Here is a 23772-nt window from a genome sequence, read left to right as displayed (position 1 = left end):
ATACTGCATAAAAACTAACACTTAATCTGAATCCCAAAAACAACAGTCCTCTTCATAATTTGCAGGTAGTTGGAACTTATATACTCATAGTTGACCATAGTAGATAGGTGTATACAACAGGCATAATATAATCTATATGATAAATTCTAGCCAGAAATTCGTGGGCCCCAGATCCAGTATATAGTTATAGTTTTTTTAGTATTTTCATTTTGTTAACAAAACAGAATACCTTTCAAAAAACAACCTTATTTTTGATAAAGAACAAATCATATAATTTGTTATTTTTTATGTAGATTTTGCTTTTTAAAACACAGAAATTTAAGCTAATATGTAAAATACAAGTAGTATTAATATACTATACTTAAAATAGTTTATGATAAAACTCAAGGACCTTAAGTTATTCAAAAAAACATTTAGAATCTTTTAATTATAGTTAAATATTCTGTTTACACAATAGCTAATAGTCAACTAGAAAACAAGATATACATGTGTAACAAGTCATTTCTTTAGCACATATTTTTAATTACAAAGTAATTTGGTTTCCCCCCTGAATAGTTTAACATATAAAAGCTTTTTGGAGTGTAACAAAATTTATTATTTGTGGTGGGAGGGCAACTAATACGAATCGTGAACAAAACTTGTCGTCTATATCAGAATATAGTAATGTTTTCTGTAAAACGGTTTTTAATATGCTCTACAATCGTTTCTTGTAGCTAGGTACTCTTGGCATTTTAACAAAAACATGTTTTTGCAACTAAATGTTCACAACAACAGAAGTTCAAACTACGTCAGAGTAATGTAAATAAGAAAACATACCGAACAAAACAATCCTGCTTGAAGTTAATACATTTTCATGGACAACTCTGCATAGTACGTTTAGTTTTTCTGTACCGTTCGACCTAATAACAAGCATTGTAAGTATGCCTTTAATATCTTTTTATTAGATTTAGTTTTCGGGTTAAGAATAGGTGTAAAATTGAATCGTTAAACCATAGTCATTATAGTACAAATAGGTATTTTAATAAAATTTTAAAAAATAAATATATTACGTACTGCTATAAAAATATTTCTAAACATTAACATGTTTAAAATATAGACGAATTATTTTCATCGTTATTTTTATTATATAAAGTTGATTTTAACAGAACTCCTATTTTTGCGGATTGAGTTAATTTCATTTAAGTAACCAAAAAGCCAGTACAATGAGGTCGGGGCATAGTGGGCACGGGGAGGTCACAGGTTCACAGCAATTATTACAACTGAAAGTAATAAAATAATTTTCGAATAAACGCTTCAATGCGAATCAGAAGTTAGTATTTTCAAACCAGTTAAGTCCAAACCAAATCCGGTATAAACCAACACAGAAAGTAAGAATTAAAGTGAGATGTAGTGTTTAAAAATCAGCATCAAAGCGTTTATACAAAAGTAATTTAACAGTTGTATTAATAATAATTTCTGTAGACACTAGACCTATGTTTAAGTGTTAAAATCGCTTTTAAATGAACGCTTCGATGCGTTTCTATGGATAGTAAGTTCATACTTGTATAGTGTAAACCAAGTACAGTATAAAGAAATTATTTTATGCAAAACAAAAAAAAAAATGTTTTCGTCACTGCAATGAAAATATATAGCCATGCAGAAAAAAAGAAACCACCTGTTAGCCACCCATGTAAACTAACAAAGGTTCCTACACTGCAAAATATATTTAGAAACACAATGTTCTTGAATATAAAGTTATGCGAATAAAAAATTGTCTTCCTATAATAAAAGGTTTTATATGTTTTTTAAATTTAGAATATATTAGATGTAGAATACATTTTTATTCGACATTTTTCAAATAAATATTTTTTTAAATTCTTTGAATAAATGTACTTGAATAATGTGATGAATATTGAGATAAAGTTTTTTTCAAATGATGCAACACTGCAAATAATTTAGGCAAAGTTTAATATCAGTTTTTTTAATGCGTAGTTTACATGTAGATGTAACGTGAGTCACGGTTTGAGGAAGAGATTTAGGTTTAAGTCAGTAATTTTAACGCAAACTTACGACTGATTTTCTAATTTGTATTATAAAACAACACAAATAAACAATTTTAAACAAAAAAGAATAGTTAATGTGAACAATTTACAAAAAACTTATTAGATACTCTGAAAAACACAACGGTAATTCATTAGACAAGACGGATGCTCTGCTGTCACACGACTAACTATATTATGAGTTAACACAAATAAACAATTTAAAACAAAATGGTTATGTACACAATTTACAAATAACTTTAATGATACTCTGAAACTTAAGTAGATGCTCTGAAAAACTTAGATACTTCATAAGACACGACTGATGATCTGCAGCAAAACGACTAACTCACCGATTTAAATAAATATTATGTCAAAATTTTTTAATTTTTAATAATGTATAAAGTTAAAATAAAATTAAAAAAGTTATAATTTAACAAATTAATGTTTAAAAAATGAGTGGTAATTACAGTTTATTGTACCATATATTTATTTAAGAGTGTGGTAAAAACAATTACTCAGTCCTACTCAAAAACTTAAAGGACTTACTCATATTTCTTTAAGTGTCAATTAACGACGTTTACTTATATTTTTTTTTTTACCAAAACATAGATTCAAATAGCTAATACTATCCTTAAATTTATTATTTTTTACAGATAAAAATGAAACTCTTTTGGTTTATAGTATCATGTGTCATTGTAGTTGTTTCAACAGATGTGTTAAGTAACTATTTTGTTTTCACGCTTATGTATTTAATTTAGATAACAAATTACAGAAATTCAGTATTTTCCATTATTATTTTTATTCAGTACTTACCTACTTACGGTAGTAGAATAATTAAAAAAAAAAATTAATATTTCTTTTTTTTTCAGCGGATTATAAAAGATCCGTCTCCATTACAAGTCAGTAGAATTTTAATTTTATAAAAATAACGTTTTTATAAATATTTTTTTTATTTATGCATTACAGCTTACCACTTACAGCGTGCTAATGAAATGACTGTCATTAACAGACAAACTGGTTTGGTGGAAAGTAATATATATTTAAAACTAATTCACTAATACATTTTTGTTTTGTTATGTTTGGCTGACGGTCGAGCTATTTATAAATTAAAAATTATTGTTTCTATAAACAGTTTAGAAAGGTGGACGAGGTATACAGAATCAATTTTTTTAACACTGTCTGACTTGTTAAATATATAAATATCAAATAATTTATAATTATATTTAATAGTAGTATAGAGGTTTTTATAATTTAGTACACTTGGCCTTAGGCAGTGACTACTCAATCTTATAGGGGGAGTAGCGGTTGGGTAAATTGTCAATACAAAATATATGTTGTAAGCATGTGTTTACTCTGATAATTTGTAAATTTATTTAGGGTTTGTTTAAACATTTTTTTTTATTTCAGACGCATTGGAGTATGTGATTGAAAAAATTGTTGATAATCCTAATTTTAGTTTAGGTATTTATAATACATTACATTTTTAGGTATTTACATAACATTAATTTATGTTATGTTCATTTTAGAATATATGAATAATATGTTCGCTGTACCTGGTAATATTTTTAAAGAATATAATAGAATTAATTCCATACAGTTGTTTGATATTCGTTGAGTACGCAATGTTTTTGTTTTATTTTCAGACTTTATCTTTAAAAGAAGCTGGACTAGTAACTACAAATTTATATACCATATTTACAGTAGTTTACACAAATTAATTTTATTCTATACACATTATAGAGGATAATCATAATATTAATACAATATGCATCACAAGATATAAATAATTACAATTTATTTTATGTAAATTTACAGATCTCGAGGAAATCCAGGAGGCGTTACGATCCAAATTACGTATTTACATACGTAAATATAAAATTTAAACATAAATTGAAACGTTGTGTTTAGAAATAATTTTATATGAATACTAAATTTTGTATTAATTAATCATAGTTTAAGAGTAACTGTATAGTTAATGTATAAAAATTATTTTTATTGACTGTGTAACAAATTGACTATTGATATATTTGTTACAGAGTTTACTTTTCCTGATGATCCTGACCCAAGTAATTACGAACTTTTTGATAATTGTTATTAGCCTTAAAGACTTTTTTAGAATATAAATTTGTATTTATATCAAAAGTCGATCATGTAGCTTCGGTCCGTAAGAGATAGGAAAATACAATAATAAATTAGTGTATTGTAGATGAAAATGAACGTAGGAGGAAAGAGAGGAAGAGGACAAACGAACAAATTTGGCTGGGTGCAATTGAGAATGTGATGAGGACTACTGGTGTATTTTGTTGGTATAATTTTGAGTGCAGGTTTAGGAAAAAGGTAACCGATCCCAAATAGTTGGAATCTATGTGAAGGAGGAGAAGAAAAAGTTATTCTATACATATAAATAGATATTATAAACTGTTATATTTTTTTATTTTTTTTTATGGAGTAGGCTTCAGCATTAGTCATTAGCCGTTTGCATATGTTTACATGATTTTTAGATATTTACAATAATGGTGTATATGTATTTTTTTAGTGTTCTGTATATGGCTATTCTTACTCCGGTTTCGGATTGTGATGCATCAGTATAGATCTGTTGATTTCAAGAAATTAGGTTTGAATGATGTTCTAAACCTTGTTTAGAGAAGTTTCCTGATCTGTATTTGGTTTTTTAAACTCTGTTAATTTTGTATTGCCTCTTGATTGGTCTATTTTCCAGTGTGGATAGTTTGATGTTTTTATGCGAATAGTCTCTATTATTGGAAGCTGGACTGATTTTTTATGAAACGTTGTAGTAGTTAGCGGTGTCTTTTATTGTACGGTGTTTTCTAAAACTACTGTGTTCTATAGCTTAGAGTTTGTTTGACTCTAAGAACCATCTGATTCTAGTGTCAACTATTTTTCCAAGTGTTTTACTCATTGTGCACAATACTGGATGACGATGTTCGGGCTCAGACTTGTCTTTATTTAGTTTGGGTATAGGAATAATTATAGCGGTTTTCCCGCTGGAAGAAAAGTTACCTGATGACCGGATTGTGTTTTACATGTTTAGTAGGGTTTGTGTGCTGAGCAGTGAAAGTTTTTGTAAGATAATAAATGGTATACCATCTGGTCCAGAACTTTGGATTTTTCTGCCTTGGAGTGTTTTATATAGTTCTTGCATTGTTGAGTAGATGTTTTTCCATATTTCCCCTAAGGTCGAATTTGTATTTAAGGTAGATATAAGGTCATGCCATGATTTGGTTTTGTTACTTGCCTGGATTATGCCTAGGTTTGTTTTAATTTTATGTTGTCTTGCATTGTATATGTTTTTTCGGTATCAAATTAAAGCTTACTTGTAGTCTTTTATTGCTACTGCACAGACATTATTCCACCACGGTACTGTTTTTGGTCTGATAAAGTGTTTTTTATCTAGTTGAAATTTCAGCGGTTTCATTGAAGACGTTGTAAGTTTGTTGATAGTTTCATTGATATAATCTGGATTGATGTTTATTGGGATATTTCCTAGGCAATTGACTCTATAGGTTCCAATTAGGGTTGGTTCAGATACCATTTTTAGTTGTTGTTTCGCCACTGCTATTATGAGTTAATGATATTCCATTCTATATTGAGGCTGAGCTGGGTATTGGCTATAGTCAGATCTTCGACTGAAAAGGAGCCGTTTGCTGCGTTATAATGTGTGGGTTCATTGTTGGGAAGAATAAATTGTCGTCTTTGAGTATTTTTTCTACTGTTTTACCTCATGTTTAGGTAGATTTTCTACCCCAAATGATGTTGCAGCTATTGAAGTCTTCTAGGATGATGAAAGGAGGTGGAAGTGGGCTTATTAAGGTTCAAAGGTTCTTAAAGTTTAGGGGAGAGCTATCTGGTGCATAAATATTACACATTTTTTGTTAGAGGTGTATTAAAGTGGATATATTTTCTATTGACGATGAAGTTTGTAATTTTTCACTGCAGATATCAGACTAAATAAGTGCGGATACTCCCCCGCTAGCTCTCCGGGGGTTTGAACGGATGTTGTGAGACCTGATGTATCCTGTTGGTTCAGATGAATTGGAGTGGTTTAAGCTGGTATCTTGGACAATTTTTACGACAGGGTTGGTTTGTGTTATTAATATTTTTATATTAATGAGTATTTTGAAATACCTTAGATCGCGGAACCATAATAATGAAACCATTGGATTAAGTTGTTCATTATTTTTATTTGTGAGGACTGTAGTATAGTCTACATGGACGGGTTGTGTGTTCAATTGGGTTTAATTTTTTCATAGGTTTCGTTTTTGCAAATTTAAGGCTACGATTTGTTATATATTATATATACATAAACTATAATTTTTAGTTTTTGTGTCATTACAATAGTTGTGTATGATATTTATTGGGTCTGTACATTGTTGGAGATCTTGTATTAGATTTTTGAATTCATTGTAGCTTATTGGTTGGGTTTTTCCTCTTTCAAAGTACTTCGATGCAAGTTTTAATGTGTCGTGTATACTTTGACAGAAGTTTTGTAATGAAGAATTTTTTTTAATTTTTTGGTTTAGTGAAGAATTTTAGGGGATGACGCCATTAGTGTTATATTGGTTGTATTTATATTTGGTTGGTGACTTGAGGTGCTAGATGATGATGGTGGTCTTTTGGATTGTTGGGGTGAAAGAGTTTCTACTGAAGGATTATTTAGTGTGCTCGTATTTTGGGGTTTTTTTTCAATATCTGGATTATGACTGAGTAGTGTGCTGATCAAGATCTATGTGGTTGCTGTCTAGTTGATTGGTGTATTTGATTGGGAGAAAGTAGTATTCTAGGGAGTTTCTGAGTTACTTTGGTTTCGTTAGTATATAGATTTATTTAGCGAATTATTTACAGTGAGTAGATGTATGACCTGGTTTTTTACATGTAAAACAAGTAAAAGTGTTGACTAGCGATAACCAGTTTCAGATAGCTATTTTTCAATTAATTGATGTTTCAAGTTTCTCAACCGCACTTCCCCTCCAATCATAACTTTTAAACTCTAATAACCTTAAAAATAGTTGTCCGAAACTGGTTATCGACCAGTCAAAATTGTTAGTACATTATTCTCGATTTAAAAAGTTAATCAAATATGTACAATATCATTTAAGTTTCAAAAGTTGCTATTGAAAAAACTAAGTTGGAAGGGAGGTAAAAAAAAAAGAAATTGTGAAAAATTGAGATCACATTGTATAAAAACAATATGAAAAACTTTAATTTCTTATTAAACCCTATGAGATATTGAGTGGTTTACGATAAGTGAATCACCCTCTATATATATGAAAACAGTCATTTAATAAATTTACAGATTTTGTATCATATCATTTGGTAGATTTAGCCGAACAAAGAAGATCTGTTACTCTGGAACCTTTAAAACGAATTTGGAACCGGTCAATAAGTAAATATTAATGTAGAGTAAATAGAAATAAAAATAATAAGAAGATAAATAAAGAGTGTATTGTAATCATGATATACTATGATAACAGAACAGTTAGAATGAGCCCAGAACCCTTACCTTAAATTCTTTTGAGACATAAATATCTCATATTTCACTGTATTTATATCATTTTTGCATGCAAATTTAGTTGTTTTTTTACTGTATTCAAATTCCAGAACACCCAAACAACACAAATCGTATCTGTATATTATAGACCTTGATTAGATTCTTTTACTAAAATGTAATTTTTTTGTAATAATATTAATAGAATTATTTTACGTTTTAACGTCAATACTTCTACTATTTATTATGTGTTGTTATTTCATAACAATATATCAAGGATGCAACTAATGATAATATTGAACGATTAACATAATAAGTGATAACTAGAGAAAACATTTTTTGTTTTTTTATACTACCTAGTCACTACTAACACATAATAAAAATAGCTGCTCAAAAAGACGCCATGCACTTTCTATTGTAATTTTATTTTCAAGTAACGTAGATGATTGTTTTATTATTTTTTAGTTAACAATTTGCCTGGTCTACGTTCGACGTGCCGTTTCATTGCGATTTTCCTAAGTACAAAAAACTATACCCCTCTATTGATATCACGAAATATTGTTACCCTTGGTAGTTCGTGTAGAATAACTAATAGTCGAGGAACCAGGGAATTTAGAAAATATGGGACCATATGGAAAGAAATTACCAACGGCGGTATTATACCACTTCGACTAGAAGAACCAGTTGTAACTCATTGTCAATGAAAATGTACTTTTTTTGTTTTATTTAAATAATATTTACATTTTGCACTTATATACACTTATATACCAATGTTATCACTTATAATTGTTAATTTACAATTTAATGTAATTCTCATTAAACCGTTCACGATTATAATGACATATGTTGCTTATGAGTTGATTTAAACAAATACTTAATATTTTTATATGGAAACACTGGAGTATTTGTTTATTATTTCCAACAGAATATACATAATTTACAATATATGAGTAATAAAGGAAAAAGTTTGTCTCCAAAAGTCTGATGCTTGTGGAGGAGACAAGAGTTCATATCTTATATCTTAAATTTTTTAATTTTTATATTTTCAATATTTAGATAATTTACAAATGAGAATTAACAGTATAATATACCAATATTAAAAGAACAAATAAAAAAACAAAATAATTTGATTGTAATAATTACAAGTAAGTTAGCGTGTTTAACACACAAATTTCAAAATTCTGACACTCGTAATTTATAGATGACATATTTTTTATATAACTTAAAACTATGGAAACTATTTATATCAATAGACAAAGAATTACAGAGTTTCAAACCTATATAATACGGATTTCGTTAGCCAAATTCACTATTACATTTAAAAATTCTAAAAACATTTTTAACAATTTGACGTGTACTATATGCATGATTAAAATTAAAATCTTTATGGTTGGAGTAATACAAATTACATAAAATTTCTTTTGCATGTAGTTGTTAGAGATTAAGTACATTGTAAGAATTAAATATTATATTTATACTTGTATAGTAAGGTTTTTTGAAAGCTATCCTGAGTAAGGAATTTATCGTTGTTATAAATTTTTTTAAATGCGCATCATAAGCTCCTCCCCAAGCAGCAATTCCATAAGAGAAAACTGACTGAGCAATTGCACAATAAATCATTCTCATGGTGTTGTTCGATAAAATATTGTTTAAAGTTTTAAAAATATAGAACATGCTTCTAACTTTTTTAATAGTAGATCCAATGTGAATATCCCATTTTAAATATCGATCAATAGTCACACCAAGGTATTTTACAGAATCAACAGATTTGATATGAATACAATTACAATTTAAAGTTTTCATTTTTAGACATTTAAAGTCATGTACTTTTATATCAAAATTTATTTGAAATTTTTTAATATTTGAAATCGAGAAAGGAACACAACAAGTTTTAATGTAATTAATTTCGAGAGAATTTGAATTAAACCATTTATTAACGTCAGACATAATTTGGGTTGCTTTAGTTACTAGGTTTGTTTTATTTAAATCATTTATTAATATTGTGGTATCATCAGCAAAACAAAATATTGAGCCTTCACATTTCATTTCAAGTAGATCATTTATATAAACAATGAAAAGTAAAGGACCAAGAACAGTTCCTTGTGGGACACCGTAATTTAAAGTATTAAAATTGCTATGGGTATTATTTACTTTAACTCGCTGTGTACGATTTGTTAGAAAACTTTTGATAAGATTATTTGCTACTCCCCGAATGCCATATGTGTCTAATTTTTTTATTAACAAATTATGGTCTACTGAATCAAAGGCCTTTTTTACATCTAAAAAAATTCCAAGTACTAAGTCACCCTCATCAAGTTTTTTGTAAATAGAACTTATTACATGTCGTAACGCTTTAGAAGCACCTTTATTATTTCTAAAACCAAATTGTCTTTCAGAAAAAATACATGATTTTTCTAGAAACTCATACAATCTTATTTTTATGCATTTTTCCAGTACTTTGGATAAAGTATAAGTCAGAGATATCGGACGATAATTAGCACACATATTTTTATTCCCCTGTTTATAAAGTGGAATTATAGTAGTTTCCCTAAGCACATGTGGAAAAATTCCAGAAGTTAAAATAATACTTCTGGAATTAGTTAAAACAAATAACTATTATTATTCCAACGTATACTTAAGAGACATAAATATCTCATTATTCACTGTATTTATATCATTTTTACATGCAAATTTAGTTGTTTTTTTTACTGTATTCAAATTACAGAACACCCAAACAACACAATTCGTATCTGTATATTATAGACCTTAATTAGATTCTTTTACTAAAATGTAATGTATTTTTTTGTAATAATATTAATAGAATTATTTTACGTTTTAACGTCAATACTTCTACTATTTATTATGTGTTGTTATTTCATAACAATATATCAAGGATGCATCTCATGATAATATTGAACGATTAACATAATAAGTGATAACTAGAGAAAACTTTTTTTTTTATATACTACCTAGTCACTACTAACAAATAATAAAAATAGCTCCTCAAAAAGACGCCATGCACTTTCTATTGTAATTTTATTTTCAAGTAACGTAGATGATTGGGAACAACCCAATTTTTCTAAATTCCTTGGTTCCTAGATTATTAGTTATTGTACATGAACTACCAGAGGTAACAACATTTCGTGATATCAATAGAGGGGTAAAGTTGTTTGCACTTAGGAAAACCGCAATGAAACGACACGTCGAATGTACACCATGCAAATTTCTAACTAAAAAATAATAAAACAATCATCTACGTTACTTGAAAATTTAGGGACAGATGGAACGAAGTCACCAACGACGGTTTGGTACAACTCCGACTAGATTTTTACCATATTTTACGGATCGATTTAAAGCATTTTTAAAAACAAAAATGAACTATTTTCTGCCTAATTTAACGACAACAATATGAACTCGTCGGCACATCCGATACGAATAAAATTAATTAAAATACGTGCATAGATATTACATACCACTGATGTGAGATCTTTCTCTCAAGATCTATTCTTTTCTGCGTAATATATTCACTGTACCCATGTTAATATATTTACTCTGTTCATAAAACATAAATAAACTAACCATTTGTTATGCACAAACTATTATCACGGTTCACTAAAAACGGTACAATAAGTTTTTTTGCTTAGTAATTTGTTTAGATATTATTTTTTTCATAAAAAAACGTTGTTCACAGTATGAGAAGTAATTAATAAAATACAATAATTTGTTCAAAACATTTAATATTAATAGACGTGCTCATAGCAATTAAATTTATTATAGTGACTCCGATGTAGATAATTTATCTACAGTGTGATTGCAACGTTCTACTAAAAAACAATTATGGGTTTCTTAGCAAAAAGGATGAGTGTGCGGTAATTTAAAACAAAAAGGACAACAAAATCGTCTTTTAATTATAAATATCCTAACGCATTTTAAATGACCTTTCTAAATGAGGCATAAAACAGACTTGACCGCATTGGGCGTACCTTGGCTTTTGTGGTTCCCCCCAAAGGGGGTCCCCTACAACCACAGACCGACTAGTAGCGCTAGGCGCTAATTGCACTTGACCGCAACGTAGATTTCACTACTTGAATTGGCTGATTTTTTTGAGAGGGAATCTGAACCTTTTTATTTTGTTCTGAGTTCCTCTTTCCCATCTACCACGTAACTCGGTAACAAAGTGAGAACATTTAATAATGATATTACATTGTAAGTGTTAAGGAATACAATAAAAGAGAAGTGTTGCTCATAAAAGTAGAAGTGAAGTGAGGTAATGATCCAAAGAAATAGTATATTTGGCCACAATGGAGATATGATTACTTTGACTACTTAACATAACCTCACTACATTAAAGGGCTGACTTTTTTGGTAGGGAAACTAGAACATAGCCAATTTTCGTAGATAAATTGGTCTAAGAGTAGTCCTAGGTTCCCAAAACCATTCTAAGTAGGTAACCCTACCGCCTCTATCGATTCTCGGTGACGGATTGCTCAAAAGATGTCTCCTCCTCCGAAATAACAACCCTATTCACGGTTGCTAAGTTTATAGCCAGCCGTCGGTGGCCGTTGCTATGCCAATCAAGTATCAAAATCAACTTTATTATCTTTCTAATTTTAAATCTAATATCAATAAACCCTATTATACATTTTTACTATAATTTTAAAGAGATTTTGTTTATGATCAATTTCACAAATATTTATGGGAAGGGGGGGACTAACACGAATCGTGAAAAAAAACTATTTTTTTACAGTTAAAAAAAACCATACGCGTTTTTAAGTTGGACTTTATATTTATTTGGTATGCCCGCACACGTCAGTTGTATCAAATTTAAATTAAACTCATTTCCCGGCCCCTAGGGGGCTCCAGTTTATTTTTTTTTTTAGTTTTTTAACAAAAACACCTAAAATCTTTAAAAAAAAATTTATCAAATCATTAAAACAATTTGATGTATATCTATGCAGAACGATATAATTAAGTTTTGTGCACAAGTACCACTTTTGACTTTAAGTTTACACAAACTCAATTTTTTTTTTTTTTTTTAACTTAAAACCCGGTGTACCAGAGGTGAGAAACGAACAGACAATAAAAACTGTCAGTTGGTAACGTCTAACCTTGTTAAGTTAGGTTAGGGCCTATGGTCATTATCATAATATTGTATTTATTACATGATATCACAGACGACTTAATCTTGTACAAACTATACCCATTTCCCACCCTCCTAGGGGGGGTACAATTTTTTTGTTTTTCGGGGTTTTTAGCCGTAATTTTAAAACTTTTAGGTTGAAAATTTGCCAGTAGTCGGAACTCATATGTATCCATAACATATTAAACGGGTGAAAAATTCGGCACTACAGTTTTTTTTTAATTGCCGGAAAACTGTGTTTTCGCAGATTGCGTATATTTTAACAAAAACACCTAAAATCTTTAAAAAAAATTGATCAAATCATTAAAACAATTTTATGTATATCTATGCAGAATGATACTATTAAGTTTTGTGCTCAATTACCACTTTTGACTTTAAGTTTACACAAATTCAATTTTTTTTGGTAACGTCTATCCGTGTTAGATTAGGTTAGGGCCCATGGTCGTTATCATAATATTGTATTTATTACATGATATCACAGACGACTTAATCTTGTAACTGATTATAGTATACACAAGATTTATTGGGGAAAAAACCTATCCATGTACTTATTAAGACACTTAATGATTCTGATACAATAAAACCACTGTCGTTATCTCGTTATTTTATGGCCTGCGTTATATTACCTTACCGAAGGTCAACTATGAGTATATAAGGTCCAACTACCTGCAAATTATGAGAGGACTGTTGTTTTTGGATTCAGATTAAGTGTTGGTTTTTATGCAGTATACCGTCCCAAAATGTATTTTTTATTACACAATTTTTTTAAAGGAAAACTATTGTTTTGCATATTGTTATACTGTTATTCATTTAAAGAGATTCACGCTTGATTGTTTAAATTTATTTATATAAGAAATGTAATCTGCTTCGTGCTAGTTTTAATTTTTAAGTTTATAATTTTGTAGCTCTAATTTTGTATAAAATATTTAATTATTTTATAACTGTGTTCAAGTTAAGATATATTTTAATAGTATTTAAAAGTCATGAATGATAGTACTTTATTTTATGACTAGATCAAATCTCGTGAACATTTAACATCATGTTACTGCTCCTATACTATTATTAAAAAACACAATTTTTAAAATCTCCATAAAAGGTTATTGTTAAATAACAGGCAACAGCCGACCGCTAATGGCTACACACGTTAGTAATATTTAACTAATAAGTAATATATGTAGGTAAAATTTATTATTTTCTCCATCACAGTACCAGTATACGATTTATTTTAATTTAAATGTAAGAAAATCAATTTTTCTTTAGAAAATAACAAGAAGTTAATATACAGGATGGGGCAGCAAAACGGCGTTTTTCTAATGTATTAAAATGGGAAAATCCTTTTCACTATCCCACCTTTTACATTTTAAGGATCTATGAAAAGGTTTTTTTTAGTTGCATTTTCTTTTGTACATTGTCAATCTAGTAAAATAGAAGTTTAATACAGCTTTGAAATAATATAACCTATGAAGTATAAATAGTTTGTGTGAGATTGCTTTAATGGAAGTATATAATACATAAATATTAATTTAATGTGCAAACCAAGCGCAGTATAACCAGCAAAGTAAGAAAGTTTAAATTAAGGTTCTGTATTTACAAATGAGCATCAAAGCGTTTCTTTAAAGGCGATTTTATTGAATTTTATCACTTTTATTTATAATAATTCTTGTAGACCTGTGACCTCACCGTTTCCTCATTGCTTTGATTACATTAAGCCAATACTCTACTGTACTAGTCCTCTCGGATAAAATCACTTTCAAAGTTTTAAAATTACGGCTAAAAACCCCGAAAAACAAAAAAACTTGTGTTCCTCCTAGGGGGGTGGGAAATGGGTATAGTTTAAGTTTGACACAACTGACGTGTGCGGGCATACCAAATATTTATTTCTTATACATTTCAACTCGATCCGACTCTTTTTCTCGAAATTATAGCCAGTAAAGTTCTAACTTAAAAACTCGTACGGTTTTTTTTTTGTTTTTCAACTTTCGTCTGTGAAGAATTAAACTTTTTCAACTTTTACCACCCCAAAGTACCAACTAGATGAAATTTGCGATTTATAGAGTTGTTACTCGAAGGAGTTGGTCCAGTATTAAAAAAGTTACAGCGTATACAGATAAAAAAAAAACACACATCAGAGTAAAACCAATACCTTCTCGCTTTGCATCGAAGCTAAAAGATCTAAACATTTACAGAAGGGTAAAAAAGTAAGGAAAATATCTTAATTTTACAAACAACTCTCAACTATTTTGATTACTATGGTCGTTTTTACTAGAGGTAAATTATTTATTAATTCATTAATTCAAAATTCCTAGAAAGAGTAGATTTTTTTTTAATTTGGTCACTTTTTTATGTGTAGTATAGTAGTAGTATTTAAGTCTGAAAATAAATAATAAAAGAACATGTGCTGCGATCCTATTACAATAACAAGATCTTCGAAAATCGTAAACCATTTTTTTAAACAGCTATGGCCTATGTATCATAAAAAAATATATTAACAAACAATAAACAATTGAACATTTTACTTTAAAACGGATTTTATACAAATTTAAAATGAAATAAATATCAGAAGGAATTTTACAGCTAAACTCAACACAATATTATATGGTATTTCTTTAAAATTAGCTCAATTGTATTAAAACATTTTAAACCATTTTTTTCTTGTAGCTCACATACGTAGCTTTGGTAGGTAGTATATGCGTTTCACCCTGTTTTTTTTTTTGTTTCTTTATTTGTTCATGACAATTGTGTAGATAGTTTGGCAAAACATGTATACTTAAAAACACCATACGAAGGCTTGGTAATGGTGGTAAACCCTACGTATTAAAATAAACCACAATAGCGCTACGAAGAACACATGATATACTAGTTATAGTAAAAACCAATAGTTTGAATAGATTAGATAATAATATACAATATTACTTAGTCGGTGAATATTGTCTTTATTGGTAGATAGGTGTATACAACAGGCATAATATAATCTATATGATAAATTCTAGCCAGAAATTCGTGGGCCCCAGATCCAGTATATAGTTATAGTTTTTTTAGTATTTTTATTTTGTTAACAAAACAGAATACCTTTCAAAAAACAACCTTATTTTTGATAAAGAACAAATCATATAATTTGTTATTTTTTATGTAGATTTTGCTTTGTAAAACACAGAAATTTAAGCTAAAATGTAAAGTACAAGTAGTATTAATATACTATACTTAAAATAGTTTATGATAAAACTCAAGGACCTTAAGTTATTCAAAAAAACATTTAGAATCTTTTAATTATAGTTAAATATTCTGTTTACACAATAGCTAATAGTCAACTAGAAAACAAGATATACATGTGTAACAAGTCATTTCTTTAGCACATTTTTTTAATTACAAAGTAATTTGGTTTCCCCCCTGAATAGTTTAACATATAAAAGCTTTTTGGAGTGTAACAAAATTTATTATTTGTGGTGGGAGGGCAACTAATACGAATCGTGAACAAAACTTGTCGTCTATATCAGAATATAGTAATGTTTTCTGTAAAACGGTTTTTAATATGCTCTACAATCGTTTCTTGTAGCTAGGTACTCTTGGCATTTTAACAAAAACATGTTTTTGCAACTAAATGTTCACAACAACAGAAGTTCAAACTACGTCAGAGTAATGTAAATAAGAAAACATACCGAACAAAACAATCCTGCTTGAAGTTAATACATTTTCATGGACAACTCTGCATAGTACGTTTAGTTTTGCTGTACCGTTCGACCTAATAACAAGCATTGTAAGTATGCCTTTAATATATTTTTATTAGATTTAGTTTTCGGGTTAAGAATAGGGTAAAATTGAATCGTTAAACCATAGTCATTATAGTACAAATACGTATTTTAATAAAATTTTAAAAAATAAATATATTACGTACTGCTATGATAATATTTCTAAACATTAACATGTTTAAAATATAGACGAATTATTTTCATCGTTATTTTTATTATATAAAGTTGATTTTAACAGAACTCCTATTTTTGCGGATTGAGTTAATTTCATTTAAGTAACTAAAAAGCCAGTACAATGAGGTCGGGGCATAGTGGGCACGGGGAGGTTACAGGTTTACAGCAATTATTACAACTGAAAGTGATAAAATCATTTTCGAATAAACGCGTCAATGCGAATCAGAAGTTAGTATTTTCAAACTAGTTAAGTCCAAACCAACTCCGGTATAAACCAACACAGAAAGTAAGAATTAAAGTGAGATGTAGTGTTTAAAAATCAGCATCAAAGCGTTTATACAAAAGCAATTTATCACTTGTATTAATAATAATTTCTGTAGACACTAGACCTATGACATCTCTCGTCCCCTCTATGCTTTAAAATAAAGAATGGAGCACTGTGGGGCCGAAAAGGTTACAGGACAGTGTTAAAATCGCTTTTAAATGAACGCTTCGATGCGTTCCTATGGATAATAAGTTCAAACTTAATGTGAACAATTTACAAATAACTTATTAGATACTCTGAAAACACAACTGTAATTCATTAGACAAGACGGATGCTCTGCTGTCACGCGACTAACTATATTATGAATTAACACAAATAAACAATTTAAAACAAAATGGTTATGTACACAATTTACAAATAACTTTAAAGATACTCTGAAACTTAAGTAGATGCTCTTAAAAACTTAGATACTTCATAAGACACGACTGATGCTCTGCAGCAAAACGACTAACTCACCGATTTAAATAAATATTATGTCGAAATTTTTAATTTTTAATTTTTAATAATGTATAAAGTTAAAATAAAATTATAAATGTTATAATTTAACAAATTAATGTTTAAAAAATGAGTGGTAATTACAGTTTATTATACCATATATTTATTTAAGAGTGTGGTAAAAACAATTACTCAGTCCTACTCAAAAACTTAAAGGACTTTCTCATATTTTTTTAAGTGTCAATTAACGACGTTTACTTATATTTTTTTTTTACCAAAACATAGATTCAAATAGCTAATACTATCCTTAAATTTATTATTTTTTACAGATAAAAATGAAACTCTTTTGGTTTATAGTATCATGTGTCATTGTAGTTGTTTCAACAGATGTGTTAAGTAACTATTTTGTATTCACGCTGTTTATAACAAATTACAGAAATTCAGTATTTTCCATTATTATTTTTATTCAGTACTTACCTACTTACGGTAGTAGAATAATTAAAAAAAAAATTAATATTTCTTTTTTTTTCAGCGGATTATAAAAGATCCATCTCCATTACAAGTCAGTAGAATTTTTATTTTATAAAAATAACGTTTTTATAAATATTTTTTTTATTTATGCATTACAGCTTACCACTTACACTGTGCTAATGAAATGACTGTCTATAACGGACAAACTGGTTTGGTGGAAAGTAATATATATTTAAAACTAATTCACTAATACATTTTTGTTTTGTTATGTTTGGCTTACGGTCGAGCTATTTATAAATTAAAAATTATTGTTTCTAAAACCAGTTTAGAAAGGTGGACGAGGTATACAGAATCAATTTTCTAAACACTGTCTGACTTGTTAAATATATAAATATCAAATAATTTATAATTATATTTAATAGTAGTATAGAGGTTTTTATAATTTAGTACACTTGGCCTTAGGCAGTGACTTCTCAATCTAATAGGGGGAGTAGCGGTTGGGTAAATTGTCAATACAAAATATATGTTGTAAGCATGTGTTTACTCTGATAATTTGTAAATTTATTTAGGGTTTGTTTAAACATTTTTTTTTATTTCAGACGTATTGGAGTATGTGATTGAAAAAATTGTTGATAATCCTAATTTTAGTTTAGGTATTTATAATACATTACATTTTTAGGTATTTACATAACATTAATTTATGTTATGTTAATTTTAGAATATATGAATAATATGTTCGCTGTACCTGGTAATATTTTTAAAGAATATAATAGAATTAATTCCATACAGTTGTTTGATATTCGTTGAGTACGCAATGTTTTTGTTTTATTTTCAGACTTTATCTATAATAGAAGCTGGACTAGTAACTACAAATTTATATACCATATTTACAGTAGTTTACACAAATTAATTTTATTCTATACATATTATAGAGGCTAATCATAATATTAATACAATATGCATACATTTATTTATATTGGTTTGCATCACAAGAAATAAATAATTACAATTTATTTTATGTAAATTTACAGATTTGGAGGAAATCCAGGACGCGCTACGATCCCAAATACGTGATCACACACGTAAATATAAAATCTAAACATAAATTGAAACGTTGTTTTTAGAAATAATTTCATATGAATACTAAATTTTGTATTAATTAATCATAGTTTAAGAGTAACTGTATAGTTAATGTATAAAAATTATTTTTATTGACTGTGTAACAAATTGACTATTGATATATTTGTTACAGAGGTTACTTTTCCTGATATTCCTGACCCAAGTAATTACGAACTTTTTGATAATTTTGAATAGCCTTAAAGACTTTTTTAGAATATAAATTTGTATTTATACCAAAAGTCGATCATGTAGCTTCGGTCCGTAAAAGAATGGAAAATACAATAAAAAATTAGTGTATCGGAGATGAAAATGAACATATTTGGCTGGGTGCAATTGAGAATGTGATGAGGACTACTGGTATATGTTGTGGGTATAATTTTGAGTGCAGGGTTAGGAAAAAGGTAACCGATCCCAAATAGTTGGAATCTATGTGAAGTGTGGTTTGAGTGGCAAATTCGAAGTCTTGTTAGACATACGGATTCTCTTCTCGGAATATGAGGGGTTACGTAACATTTTTTTTATGTTTTACATGATTTCAGTTTATTAATTCCTATGTTATCCCAATGGTTTTGTCATTTGTTTGCACATAGCTCGTTTATTAGTGTTTTTAGGTCATTGTATGGAACATTAAAAATCAGTGGTATATGTGGTTTTATTGATGATTCTTTTGCTGCTTTATCTGTTGTTTCATTTTGTGAGATGTTAGTATAAGAGGGTACCCAAAGTAAGATAATTTGAGTTAATTGAGAAAAGATAGAGGATTGTATTTGTTTGATTTGATGTTTTTGACTGTATCCAAAACACTGAGATAGTCACTAATGACGGTTGTTTTGTTAAAGTTTATTGATAATATTTTGTATTGCCTCTTGATTGAAGGTCTATTTTCCAGTGTGGATAGTTTGATGTTTTTATGCGAATAGTCTCTATTATTGGAAGCTGGACTGAGTTTTTATGAAACGTTGTAATAGTTAGCGGTGTCTTTTATCGTACGGTGTTTTCTAAAACTACTGTGTTCTCTAGCTAAGAGTTTGTTTGACTCTAAGAACCATCTGATTCTAGTGTCAACTATTTTCCAAGTGTTTTACTCATTGTGCATAATACTGGATGACAATGTTCGGGCTCAGACTTGTCTTTATTTGGTTTGGGTTTGGAATAGTTATAGCTGTTTTCCAGCTGGAAGGAAAGTTACCTGATGACCGGATTGTGTGATATATGTTTAGTAGGGTTTGTGTTGTGCTGAGCAGTAAACGTTTTTGTAAGAAAATAAACGGTATACCATCTGGTCCAGAACTTTGGCTTTTTCTGCCTTGGAGTCCTTTTATTGCTACTGCACAGACATTATTCCACCAAGGTACTGTTTTTGGTCTGATAAAGTGTTTTTCATATCTAACTGAAATTTCAGCGGCTTCATTGAAGATAATGTAAGTGTGTTGATAGTTTCATTGATATAATCTGGATTGATGCTTACTGGGATATTTCCTAGGCAATTATCTATATAGTTTTAAATTTCGGTTGTTCAGATTCCATATTTAGTTTTTGTTTGGCCACTGCTTTTATGAGTTAATCATATTCCATTTTAGATTGAGGCTGAGATAATACCCAGCTCAGCAAAACCCGGCTATAGTCAAATCTATGACTGAAAAGGAGCCGTTTGCTGCGTTATAATGTGTGGGTTCATTGTTGGAAAGAATAAATTGTCGTCTTCGAGTATTTTTTCTACTGTTTTACCTCATGTTTAGGTAGATTTTCTACCCCAAATGATGTTGCAGCTATTGAAGTCTTCTAGGATGATAAAAGGAGGTGGAAGTGGGCTTATTAAGGTTCAAAGGTTCTTAAAGTTTAGGGGAGAGCAATCTGGTGCATAAATATTACACATTTTTTGTTAGAGGTGTATTAAAGTGGATATATTTTCTATTGACGATGAAGTTTGTAATTTTTCACAGTAAATATCAGACTTAATAAGTGCGGATACTCCCCCGCTAGCTCTCCGGGGGTTTGAACGGATGTTGTGAGACCTGGTGTATCCTGTTGGTTCGGATGAATTGGAGTGGTTTAAGCTGGTATCTTGGACACTTATTACGACAGGGTTGGTTTGTGTTATTAATATTTTTATATTAATGAGTCTTTTGAAATACCTTAGATCGTGGAGCCATAATAATGAAACCATTGGATTAAGTTGTTCATTATTTTAATTTGTGAGGACTGTAGTATAGTCTACATGGACGGGTTGTGTGTTCAATTGGGTTTAATTTTTTTGATATATTTCGTTTTTGCAAATTTAAGGCTACGATCTGTTATATATTATATATACATAATCTATAATTTTTAGTATTTGTTTTGTGTCATTACAATAGTTGTGTATGATATTAATTGGGTCTGTACATTGTTGGAGATCTTGTATTAGATTTTTGAATTCATTGTAGCTTATTGGTTGGGTTTTTCCTCTTTCAAAGTACTTCGATGCAAGTTTTAATGTGTCGTGTATGCTTTGACAGAAGTTTTGTAATGAAGAATTTTTTTAATTTTTTGGTTTAGTGAAGAATTTTAGGGGATGACGCCATTAGTGTTATATTGGTTGTATTTATATTTGGTTGGTGACTTGAGGTGCTAGATGATGATGGTGGTCTTTTGGATTGTTGGGGTGAAAGAGTTTTTACTGAAGGATTATTTAGTGTGCTCGTATTTTGGGGTTTTTCTTCAATATCTGGATTATGACTGAGTAGTGTGTTGATCAAGATCTATGTGGTTGCTGTCTAGTTGATTGGTGTATTTGATTGGGAGAAAGTAGTATTGTAGGGAGTTTCTGAGTTACTTTGGTTTCTTTAGTATATAGATTTATTTAGCGAATTATTTACAGTGAGTAGATGTATGACCTGGTTTTTTACATGTAAAACAAGTAAAAGTGTTGACTAGCGATAACCAGTTTCAGATAGCTATTTTTCAATTAATTGATGTTTCAAGTGTAGGGCAAGAGAAAAGTGGAGTGTATTATTTTTTTTATTAGCGCGCATTTTCCAAACCGCACTTCCCCTCCAATCATAACTTATAAACTCTTATAACTTTCAAAAGTGGCTTTCAAAAAAACTATCAAAGTTGGTAGGGGGTAAAAATAAAAAAAAATTGTGAAAAATTAAGATTACATTGTATAAAAAGCAATGTGAAAAAAAAAATGAATGTCTTATTAAACCCTATGAGATATTGAGTAGGTCACGATATGTGGATCACCGTGTCTATATATATGAACACGGTCATTTAATAAATTCACAGATTTTGCATCATACCATTTGGTAGACCTAGCAGAACAAAGAAGATCTGTTACTCTGGAAGCTTTAAAACGAATGTGGAACCGGTTAATAAGTAAATATAAGAGTAAAAAAAGAGTGTAATGTAATCATGATATTCTATGATTACTGGAGCATTATTTTAGGTACACAAAAACCAGTTAAAACAAATAATTATTATTATTCCAACGTATACTTTAGAGACATAAATATCTCATATTTCACTGTATTTATATCATTTGTGCATGCAAATTTAGTTGTTATTTTACTGTATTCAAATTACAGAACACCCAAACAACACAAATCGTATCTGTATATTATAGACCTTGATTAGATTCTTTTACTAAAATGTAATTTTTTTGTAATAATATTAATAGAATTATTTTACGTTTTAACGTCAATACTTCTACTATTTATTATGTGTTGTTAATTCATAACAATATATCAAGGATGCAACTAATGATAATATTGAACAATTAACATAATAAGTGATAACTAGAGAAAACATTTTTTGTTTTTTTATACTACCTAGTCACTACTAACACATAATAAAAATAGCTGCTCAAAAAGACGCCATGCACTTTCTATTGTAATTTTATTTTCAAGTAACGTAGATGATTGTTTTATTATTTTTTAGTTAGCAATTTGCCTGGTGTACGTTCGACGTGTCGTTTCATTGCGATTTTTCTAAGTGCAAAAAACTATAACCCTCTATGGTTTTCACGAAATGTTGTTACCTCTGGTAGTTCGTGTATAATAGCTAACAGTAGAGGAACCAAGGAAATTAGAAAATTTGGGATGAAATGGTACGAAATCACCATCGGCGGTATGATGCCACTCAAACTAGAACCACTACGAGTAACTCTTTGACAATGAAAATGTACTTTTTTTGTTTTATTTAAATAATATTTACATTTTGCACTTATATACACTTATATACCAATGTTATCACTTATAATTGTTAATTTACAATTTAATGTAATTCACAATAAACAGTTCACGATTATAATGACATATGTTGCTTATGAGTTGATTTAAACAAATACTTAATATTTTTACCATATTTTACGGATCGATTTAAAGCATTTTTAAAAACAAAAATGATCTATTTTCTGCCTAATTTAACGAAAACAATATGAACTCGTCGGCACATCCGATACGAATAAAATTAATTAAAATACGTGCATAGATATTACATACCACTGATGTGAGATCTTTCTCTCAAGATCTATTCTTTTCTGCGTAATATATTCACTGTACCCAAGTTAATATATTTACTCTGTTCATAAAACATAAATAAACTAACCATTTGTTATGGTTACTTTTAATTTCGTACTACTAAGATAGACAGCCATGTAGGAACGACTGCACGTAGACTGCTTGACAGACTGCTGACTACCAAAGACAGAAAATATATTGAAATACACTATAAAGTATTATTTTTATGGCTAAGGGTTTATTTAAATACTTAATAATTTTCTGACTTAAAACCATAACGTTTGCTTCCGGACCTTTTGAAAATAAGAGCGATTTGAATAACCTCACGCAAACAAA

The 23772-nt window shown here is 29.1% G+C and overlaps 1 protein-coding gene and 2 long non-coding RNA genes across 4 annotated transcripts in view; all 3 read left to right on the top strand.

The window, feature by feature from the left end:
• LOC126833349 (uncharacterized) overlaps positions 1–23234 on the top strand; it is a 62126-nt gene extending 38892 nt beyond the window's left edge. Inside the window, exon 12 of the mRNA XM_050564624.1 lies at positions 23085–23234. Coding sequence (XP_050420581.1) covers positions 23085–23088 — 4 coding nt within the window. The 3' untranslated portion in view covers positions 23089–23234. The remainder of the gene's footprint in view (positions 1–23084) is intronic.
• LOC126833358 (uncharacterized) lies at positions 855–18039 on the top strand. Of its 2 annotated transcripts, none has more exons than XR_007684940.1 (4): positions 855–914; positions 17677–17743; positions 17880–17909; positions 17977–18039. It is a non-coding gene; the product is annotated as an uncharacterized LOC126833358 (long non-coding RNA). The 2 variants fall into 2 exon arrangements; XR_007684941.1 differs by lacking the exon at positions 17677–17743 and adding an exon at positions 2675–2741.
• Positions 18668–22291, top strand: LOC126833355 (uncharacterized). Its single transcript, XR_007684939.1, has 4 exons — positions 18668–18680; positions 18850–18900; positions 19071–19100; positions 22205–22291. It is a non-coding gene; the product is annotated as an uncharacterized LOC126833355 (long non-coding RNA).
• Positions 23235–23772: the final 538 nt, after the last annotated feature.

The sequence above is a fragment of the Adelges cooleyi genome, unplaced genomic scaffold, assembly GCF_023614345.1.
Source record: "Adelges cooleyi isolate 19-005CV unplaced genomic scaffold, UGA_ACOO_1.1 ACOO_flye_CR_arks_rails_tigmint_CR_PRNA_1, whole genome shotgun sequence".
NCBI classification, from domain to species: domain Eukaryota; kingdom Metazoa; phylum Arthropoda; class Insecta; order Hemiptera; family Adelgidae; genus Adelges; species Adelges cooleyi.
This window is presented reverse-complemented; position numbering and strand designations above follow the sequence as displayed.